We start from the raw sequence: 10,312 nt of genomic DNA, 5'->3' as shown, positions 1-10,312 counted from the left end.
AATATGAATTAATTAAACTCCTATTGACAGGTACAATTGTGATTTTTTTCTATCTGTGGCTCTTTGATTTTCTATAAATATATTTATAGAAATGTCATTTAAATAATCAAATGTGGTGATCAATAAACAATCTCCAATTATATCGACTAGGTAGAAACTGCAACTACAAAGCTTCAATGTAGATCAGCATTCTACATCTACCATTTGACCTTTACAGGCCAGAAAAAGTCCAATCGGATCTACACTAAACTTTATACTACTGGTTAAGAAAGACAACATTCCATTAAATTTACCTCCTCCCTTAGTTTTGACAAGTAAAGATGCTATTATTTGCGTATCTAATACATAAATGTTTATTTCTTAGCCTGATTAGCAATGCTAGAATATTCTTATAAGTATTGTTATATAAACGAAAGACGGCTTTGTAACTTCATCAATTTTATTTCAAAATTTACATATAAATACCACATCTTATGTATGTTTATATATTAACTTAATAAAATAATATACAGTAGTATGACACTAATTTGCATCCATTTTTTTTTACACAAAATATGGATACAATTTAGAAATCATTATAACAAAGATCAACAAAATATACATTCCTCCAATAATAGGTAAAGATTAGGAAAACAGTAGGTACTTGGGTATAGTAGTTGGAAATGTACCAATATGATACTAATCTTTACGTATTATGACAATTAACTTAATAAATTTAGGTCGGCATTAAAATATCGTTCAGAACATAAAATACAGATACATGCATTGATGTAAATTGTAATAGAAAATTGGTTCTTGTACCTCAATGTGCTTTGTTCGTGATACGTACATGTAAAAATAGTACTTAGATACTGTTTGAGAATAGGTTTTCTAAATAGATCCTCGGAAGAATTCCAAGTATTTTCTTTATTGATTCATGGTTGTGAAACAAGCTGCTTTAAAAATTTGACAACCAGTTACGAACAAATTTTCATAAAAAAATTTCATTCCATAAAAAAACTACTTTGAAGTTTAAACAAGTCACTTTTTGGAATCAATAGTTTACCCACTGCATTGTTTCGCGCAGAGGGTGTAATACGAAATGGTGATGAAATGTATTATACTACGATTAAAAAAAAAAAGCAATACTTAAAACCTCATAGTAGTAGAGTCAAAAAATTTAAAATTGTATCTACATTGCAGTATTAGTACTTGGTATTTAGAAATTAAACCAAATTTCTATGCTTTTTGCCTATTCCTAAAAGCTATAGAAATGGTTCATTTTAAATCACTAATCGCATAATTTCTCTGTCGTTGACAAGTGCTATTCGTTTGCATCTTAAAAAATTATAAATCCCATGTCCCTATCATATAATAGCACAATAGGTATTATGCCAACAATTCAGTGGTATTTATTCTTTACAGGAAGCAATTAAACATTACAAGCACCTGATATCTTACACAATTGCATAATAATAATACGCCAACACGTAACAAAAGACGACACATGATTTGAGAAATTAAAACATTAAATTGTCCAGTGGCATGAGTATTTCGGATAAAATTCCCTCTGGAAAAGAATTTTTTCCTAATATACGCCAGTCGGACTATATAAAAAGTGAAAATTAATTACTTCAAATTTGATTTCTTTGAATAAAATTAAAATACAACATTAAATTTGGATTCACGTATACACAAAAAATGTTTTGCACGCACAACAATGCTAATTACGATGACAAGATAGATTATCCATATTTTCATATTTATAACAATTATAATAATTTATTGCATAATTACCCTAAAATATGATAGCATTTTAAACATATATTATTGTAATTAAATTATCATCATCCATACGGTATTTTTTTAACTGGTTATTTCTATTCTATGAGAGTTTCATTTCTAAACTCTATGTAGGCAATATTGGATTCCAATTGCTATATCACAATTCTATGTATAGAGATTGGTACTCAAATATCAAAATATTGTTTAGGAAAAATTTTGTAGGCATGAAGATTCTTTGTTGATACTTTGATTACATAAGTTCTCATCCTAAAAGTGAACATGCATTTATCCGCGTCAAATAAGCGGAATGAGGAGAATTCTTTATATAAAATGTTATTAGGTCTGCTTGCCAGTTTGAGTCGTATTCCTAGAAACATGAAAGATATCAAATTCCTATTTATATTCCGATGACGTAACCAGACTAGGCGTCCACGATACGAATGAATAGCTCCGACAGCTCCGTCCTCGTATTATCGATCGTTCAGTGCGGATGGGGCCGAGGCGGCAGTAAGGGATCATAAAAATATCCCCTCATTTATGCGTAGACAAATGCACGTTTACCAGTAATGGATACACGTAAAACGCTATCATAATAATAGTAGGCAGCGAAGATTATTTATATAGAGTAAATAGACAATACAAAACAATACGCACCAAATAAAATTGTGGGTCATACTGATCGAGTGAAACATTAAAAATATCGAGGGATTAAATAGACCATAGAGCAAAAATCGAATCAAGAATCATAGATTTTGTAAAACTGTTTGGATACATTTAATTTTCAATACATTCGTTATTCTATATATTAACGATGCACATTAATTTTTTTTTTTAATTTTATTAATTAATATAATTTTATATCAAGTACGATTGATCATAAAGCAGACTGCAAACGATCAAACTGGTTTGATACAAGCTGCAATCTACGTTCTTGAGTCATATTTTTATTTAACCATCTACAAACTTTACATTGGCAAAATTATTTGGTGCGTAGTGTATGCAATGTGGACGAGTATGAGCGATGTATGAGAGCAGGGTCGGTTGGATGGCGCTAGACCCGGTCGACTTGCGGCGAACCGTCAGGCCACGAATAGACCGGCGGTACGGCGGGCGAATACCGCACGTCGTACATCTGTGCGCGGATAAACTTCTCCGTATCTAGAGGCTGGGGCTGCACGGACGCTTTGCCTGCAACATTCAATTATTTAGTTTTAATCATCTTTGTACGTTCCTTATGGCAGTCTATGGAAAAGGTCTATGCTTAGCAATAGATAGATAATGGCTGAGATGATGATGAATCCAGCTTTACCATGCCAATAAATGGGGCAAACTGATCTATAGTATTTCTATGTTCAACGACTTGTAATTCAGTAAAATGAGTTGTTTTAATTTACTTTTATCAACCCCTTGCCCGCTATTTCATACAAGTCAATTTGAGAAGTAGAAAATAGCAGAATATACCAGACAGCATAATAGATATATACCAGGTTTTAAGTTAGACCTTCAGGAATATAACTTATAAAACCGCATCCAATTTGTTGTAGTTTTTTTACATGACACCAGAATAAACAATTGTAACATTTATTGGTTTTATTACCTCATATTATTTTTTTCTTATATAAAATACCTCTCATGTACAAAAATTGTTCAAGTAACATGATCAGAATTAGTAATTAATTATTGACTGTACTACAGCCTAATGAAGTATGAATACTGCAATAACTTGACCCTTCAAAGTTCATATAATAATGATTGTATAATAATAAATATACAGATGCTAACTATATAAAAATATGTAAATAATTACCAGTTTGATATGCGTGCTCAACAATCTTCTTGGCGATCTTGACTGAGCACTCCTGAATGGTCTCTAGAGGCGGGTAAAGGCCGCCGTGATCCAAGTTCTCCTGAGACACTATGTCGGACAATGCCTGCCAAAAGAGGACAACAAAGCATATAATCTTAGCAATAACCTATATTAATAAATATTCAGTAAAATGCTTTTCGTTGATTGCGGTTGAACCGCTTAAAATTCTTTAGTATTTTTATTTTATTTTTCATGCAACCTTGAATAGCGACCAAGCTTACAGCCCATCTGATGGACTTTTGTGCAGTCTTCCTCTGGTGAATAATACAATTATTATTTAAATAAAAAATTGTAAAACAGTGCAGGCAGATAATAGAATTGGGACCGCAGATATTATTCTTAATCTATGAGGCAAATAGTGTACGTCATTACATATGTAGTCTAGCCATATTACCATAATTATAGTTTACATTTCAGTTTGTGTAAAATCTTCATTGTACAGAAGAGAGAATCGTTATCAAAAGGTATTTTGACAGAGTAAGAACATAATCTTGCAATCCCAGTTTTTTTTTATACCACTGAAGTGGCAAACAAGCATACGGCCCACCTGATAGTAAACGGTTACCATATTGATGCAATACCAGGGGTATTACACCAATACATCAATTCACGTGCTCAGCATATTATTGATAAAGCATATCCTCCTTTTATACATCTACCCAGCTGTGGGATGTCAGATGTAGATTGTTAAAGTTAAGGTAATAAAATAACTAACCTGTGCAGCTAACAACATAAAGTCATCAGAGATGTCGACAATGCCGGCGCAAATGATCCCTAGGGCCAGCCCTGGGAAGATGTAAGCGTTGTTGCCCTGCCCCGGCCGCAGGATACGACCGTCTTTTGTGCGGTAGTCTGGGAAAGGAGAACCGGACGCGAAGATGGCGCGGTCCTGAAAGTCAATGTATAAAACTTATTTGTCATATCTTGATTATACAATTTATTAACTGTTAGGAATGATCCTGTAAAATCAAATATACGTATAAAATTTATTTGTTATATCTAGGTAATTCAATTTTTCTAACCTCAGGAAGACGAGAAACAAAGATAAAAGATTCCTCTATTATGATTTAACAATTACGTGCATAATCTTTAAATCAAGTCTTAATAATTTATTAAATCTCCTAAATCTTTTCGTCATATTCCTTTTTTATCAAGGTACATATCGCAAAGTACACAATATTCATAAGCAAAGATATTTATTATGTGTGTTACTACTACACATTAATGTGTGTTACTAACATTCGAAGACTAACTACCACAATTTCTACCATAAATTTCACATAACCTATATTAGCCATCAATCTCCGACTGCCATTTTGTTCAAGTACGTTTTACGACACGTGTTTCATCTCTAAACGAGGCATCTTCGGACGAATTATTAAATCGCTTCTAGGAACCTACACAAACTGCGAAAGATTTCACAGTTAAGTCTATAGGTGCTGGATATACAAGTATGTATAATATGTGTAGTAGAACATACGTCTGTGTTGCTGTACGCGGCCTCGGCGGTACACTCCGCCTTGCTAGTGGGGTTCGAGAGCGCGAATATGACGGGACGCTCGTTGTAGTCGCCCATTTTGCGCAGGATGCTCGGTGTGAACGCTCCGCCGATCGCAGCCGCACCTGTAACGGTCAACGCTTTTATTAAATATAGATTCGTAAGTTACATAATAAACTCATATCGTTTTTCCTGACCACACAGAATTGTTAGTTTGTACTAAAAATAAATGTAAAAATAAATGACTACTTTGTAGTAGTCATTTATTTTTCTTTTAATAATAAAAATACGATGGTGACCCCGCAGCATTTTGAATGCGTCAACGGATTACTAGTGAACGAAGATAAGCGACGATGAATTCGTATCACGTTTTCCATTGTAATGAATTCACCAAGAATTAAATGCGATGGCCTCCAGGGGATCGCGCGTGGACGTCAATTTGATAGGTTATATCGCTCAATCCCATTAGTAAACTACTAGTCTCTCTCGGACTAAGTTTTGGGAAACTGTAAGTGTAGTTAGCAATTTATAAAAAAAAAAATAAAGTCCTCCGAATCGTGCCTGACTAGTTAAGTAAGTAGACGAAGCAGGAAATGTGTGTAAAGGTAATAGAAGGGTTCAGTACTCATTTCTCTTTTTCTGTATCATACAGACCAATTTAAATAGTTCGAATCTGAATCAAGCTGCTTTCAAATTATAAAATTACAAAGATCAACTTACCAATAAGTACCGAGGGCTTAGCCGTATCAACCACTTCCTCGAGTGTGCGGATCGGAGGACGGTCTTTGGCGAATTTCTCCTTGTGTTCATTGAGACCACCTTCAGGCCTGTTCTTCACGATAAGACCTTTCGAGTCCACCATCCATATGCGGCCTTTGGCATCTGCCTCCGACGTTCCCTCTTCTTTCATTGCCATTACGCATAATTGCGCGATACCCAACGAGGCCTGCATATCAATTCCTTATTAATTTCTATATTAAGAGTTTGTTGAATGTTAGCACGAAAGTAAAACAAGAGTAAACCACTATTGATTACAATAAGAATCATCAAAATCAGTGAAGAATTGAGGATATCGGGCGACATACAAAACCGCAATTAAACCCTCCTCTTTTTGACGTTTGTTCGAAATATTAATATCAATTAAAATGCAGGTTTCACGTTTATTCAGTAAGATGATTATAGGATTATAAGAACCTTTTATTTCATTATTTATTTAAGAAAAAAACTAAAACGTTGGAACATTGTTGTTCTTAAATAAGTTATGAGATAAAAGCTTCTCCTAAAGGATCTCAGTTGCTTAGTTAAGATAATTATAGAAACCTTTTATCTTATTACTTATTTAACTAAAGCGGGTTCATGTTTGTTCATATAGGAAATAAATAATAAAGACGAACTTCCGGACTCACCGAGGTACCTAAAGCCATCAATTTCCCGCAATATTTGAATTAGACAAATCAGTTATTTAGTTCTTATATCTTAGTTCTTACATTGGTCATGTAGTACATTTGGTAGCAAAGCAGAATTACAAAAGCAAATGACGATCTTCTATATGATTTGCGAATGGCATCTAATATTAGTATAGTAATAATACACTATTATCCTAGACTATTGTACTTACTCTACTAAAATAAAAAACATCAGATATTAGAAATAACAAGAGTGATATTATATTCACCTCGCCAGCGCCCTGAAATACAATGGTGTTTTCCGATAGTTTCTTGCCAGTGACCCTGAGACTGGCCAGCAGACCTGCCACCGCCACTGAAGCTGTTCCTTGGATGTCGTCGTTGAATGTGCAGTACCTTGAAAATACATTAATAACTGTGAACTCGTATGAAATGGGATAGAGGCCTAAGCTGTTACTTTTAAAATTGTAACAGTTTTGATCTCGGCCAGAGCTAAACTCACGAATCACGGTCTATGTACGTAGGTATAATGGGGGAAGGGATAGTTAGTAATGAAGGTCTAACAACCTCACTGTTAGCAATATATCCATTCAGGTCGACCTCCACGCGGGTCTGCCTAGATACCATAACTGACTTGCTTTTATTCTAGTCTATCATCTCTCTCTGATGTCTCGTCAACGTATACCATTGCATAGTGTAGGTGGGGTAACCATTCCATTGTTCAAATTTGTATTGCTACAAGCGTAACAGTTGGATTGCATACAAGTTAATAAAATACTATACAATAATTTGTTCTTCATAAATTTGAAATTAATGCAATTATTTAGAATCCACATGAATCTAAATATATATTTATGGTAGAAAAAATCCAAAAGAAATTCGTAAGGCTGTAACAAAAACGGCACGATTTTAAGGTGTCTTATCGTTATATTTATATATGTTTTATATTATAATGGATATGGTGAGATTATTGTTCTTTAATATATTATATATATTTTAGTGTAATAATATCCTTTCAATGCTTTCAAGCGTTGACTATATCCGATTATATCGTATATCGTGGGGAGCGAAGGTGTAGCTCTCTGTTGCTATGGTGACAGTCGACAAGCATGCCTTCTATGATCCATATATATATATGGTATAAACTTATATGTTTGACCACTAGCTCTAATTAGACAGTAGCATTGTATAGTACCAAGAAAAAATAGCAACTTGAATTTAATTGCACTAAAATAAGATAGACATAAAAACATATATTTCAAAAATTCCTTTTTAATAAATAATGTTTACAAATCGTTGGTATGTCACTTCAGGACTAACGTTTTAATAACTAATTAATGAGATAAAATATTAAAGCATACATACTTTCCACGGTATTTCTCCAGCAGCCTGAACGCATTAGCATTGCCAAAGTCCTCGAACTGGATAAGACAGTTCTGTCCAAAGCGACGTACGACGGCCTGCATAAACTCTTCAACGAAGTCGTCGTATTCCGCGCCACGGACTCGCTTCTGACGTAGTCCGATGTACAATGGATCGTCCAGCATAGACTGCGTGTTGGTGCCTACATCTGTGGGAGCAGAAACTAATATTAGATTTTGTTTCACAGTGAACCGACTGAAGTGTTGGCAAAATTTGTAGGGGTCAATCTAAAAAAATATCATTAAAAGCAGTTAAGAATTGTTGAAGACAGTCAAATTGAGAATCCAAAATGTAAATATACATTTAAGGATACCTGAGATTAATGTAACATGAGACAGCTAGCATAGTAATAAATAGCAAGTGATAGACGTCAGCATGTTTATTTGTTAACTAAAATTGTATTAAACATGTAGAAGTTAAAATCATTTGTTTTGTAGCATGGCACTAATCTACATGTCCCTGGACTATTTCTAAATGAATGAATAAATGAGTAAATTTTATTTGCATTATATAATATAGGAAATAAGAAAAACAATTAATAAATACAGTTGTATAAGTACAGTTAGGCGGTCTTATTGCTGAAAGAAATCTTTTCAAAACAACCTTAGGGTAATGGACTAATTGTTGTAAAAGTAGGTATGATAATATTGTATAATTAAGAAAGTTAACAACGACAACGAAACTTTTAAACAAACAAATACAAAAAATAAAATTATTAACTAACCTTCTAATATCTAATATCTTCTGCTGGGGTTCATTGTGATAGGTAGTAGTTACCTGCTCGTATTTATGAACCTGAACTTTCATTACCTTTCAACCCTTGGTAATATTTCTCTGCTAGTTTTATTTACTGAACGGAATAACATATACCAAGCAAGGAAATAAAATTATATCTCTCATAAAAACAACGCGTGGGCAAGTATCTGTTTTTCATATTACGACAAAATTTCATGTGTTGGATCCGGAATTTTTACATCTTTTCCACGTCTTGCATGTTGAGAAATTTTAGAATATTAACGGGACAGATGAATAAAGTGGTAGTTAAGTTCTTTATAAATTAGTGTCCATTGACATTGGATTTTATGCACTAAGTTATTTTGATAACTACTTTCCTTTTTGACATTTTAACATATTTCTTTGCATACTTATATCTCTTTATATAAGTTATTTTTTTTCTCTGAGAGCGTCTTGCCCTAGTGATATACTACAACTCAGACTTGTAGACAGCAAAGGATCGTGAATTTGATTCTGGCCGATATAAAAACGTGTTACCCATTCTTCTATCCGACTATCTGTCAGGTGATGAAATATACTGATAAGAAATTAAATTTGAATAATGGAAATACGCTGACTCCTTGCTATGTTCGAAATTCACATGCTCGGCAAAATGTGGTTATTACAAATGTTACGTTCACAACAACGGTTACATTCGACAAATGCATCGAACTTATTTTATTGGTTATGCAATGAAAACAGACACATTATCTCAGAATTTCCATAAGAGATGTTTGTTTTATACAAAAGCTTTAATAAAGAATTGTAATTGTAAACAAGTATTTTTTTGTATCTTATAAAGAAAAATATTCATGCAATTATTTCAGTGTAGGTACATACCAAGAGTGATGGGCAGACACTGGTGTGGTTTGATGCCGGCCAGTGCCGTGTAGAGCGCCAGTTTCCCGACCGGGATGCCCATACCGCAGGCACCCAGGTCCCCGAGACCCAGGATGCGCTCGCCGTCAGTTACCACAATCGCTCGGACATCCGTCTCGGGCCTAGTCAATGTACAAAAAATATTTAACTACTATTTATTGGTTTTTCTTTTTTTATGTGACTCAGAATGCTAAACAAGCCAAGAAAAACGATAATCACGTCATAATAAACACGAATAGGATAACAGATATGGAAAATACCGTTAGACTCAAATGACAGCATTAAATTAATCCTTCTAACGCCGTGGATCATTTCCGACCATAATGACAAAGGAATTTTGGTCAAAGGGTGTCATTTTCCGACGTTTCCGGGGACGGTCACCGAACACTGCGCGGCATGCATTGTATATACTATGTGTGAATTTAATTTATTTTGCCTGATATAAATAAAAATTAAGTATAAGTGAGGTAGATGAGTACGTCACAATTATTACACGTCATAAACTTCACTGAAATTGAAGCGATAAGTACATAAATCATATATCGCCAGATCAAACTATTAACCTATAATATTGTTAGGAATTATAATAAAACAAGACCATTAATTGATTTAAAGCAAATCTAACCTATTAAACCCAGTGATAAGCGTTCATTTGCGTGACTTGCAATTTACATAAGAATACCTAGATTTAAAATAAGTATA

The 10,312-nt window shown here is 33.8% G+C and overlaps 1 protein-coding gene across 2 annotated transcripts in view; it reads right to left on the bottom strand.

Moving 5' to 3' along the window:
- Positions 1-421: 421 nt before the first annotated feature.
- The window catches only part of LOC113518815 (NADP-dependent malic enzyme-like), a 54,213-nt gene continuing 44,322 nt past the window's right edge, over positions 422-10,312 (bottom strand). For both annotated transcript variants that reach the window (XM_026903814.3, XM_026903813.3), the window contains exons 5-12: positions 9,572-9,732; positions 7,901-8,105; positions 6,805-6,931; positions 5,850-6,075; positions 5,112-5,254; positions 4,347-4,520; positions 3,572-3,695; positions 422-2,952 (exon numbers count right to left, since the gene is read on the bottom strand). In XM_026903814.3, coding sequence (XP_026759615.1) covers positions 2,816-2,952; positions 3,572-3,695; positions 4,347-4,520; positions 5,112-5,254; positions 5,850-6,075; positions 6,805-6,931; positions 7,901-8,105; positions 9,572-9,732 — 1,297 coding nt within the window. In that variant the 3' untranslated portion in view covers positions 422-2,815. The remainder of the gene's footprint in view (positions 2,953-3,571; positions 3,696-4,346; positions 4,521-5,111; positions 5,255-5,849; positions 6,076-6,804; positions 6,932-7,900; positions 8,106-9,571; positions 9,733-10,312) is intronic.

Source organism: Galleria mellonella, unplaced genomic scaffold, assembly GCF_026898425.1.
Source record: "Galleria mellonella isolate WM207_F2 unplaced genomic scaffold, CSIRO_AGI_GalMel_v1 utg159, whole genome shotgun sequence".
Lineage (NCBI taxonomy): Eukaryota > Metazoa > Arthropoda > Insecta > Lepidoptera > Pyralidae > Galleria > Galleria mellonella.
Note: the sequence above shows the minus strand (reverse complement) of the source record. Positions and strands in the feature narration are given on the sequence as shown.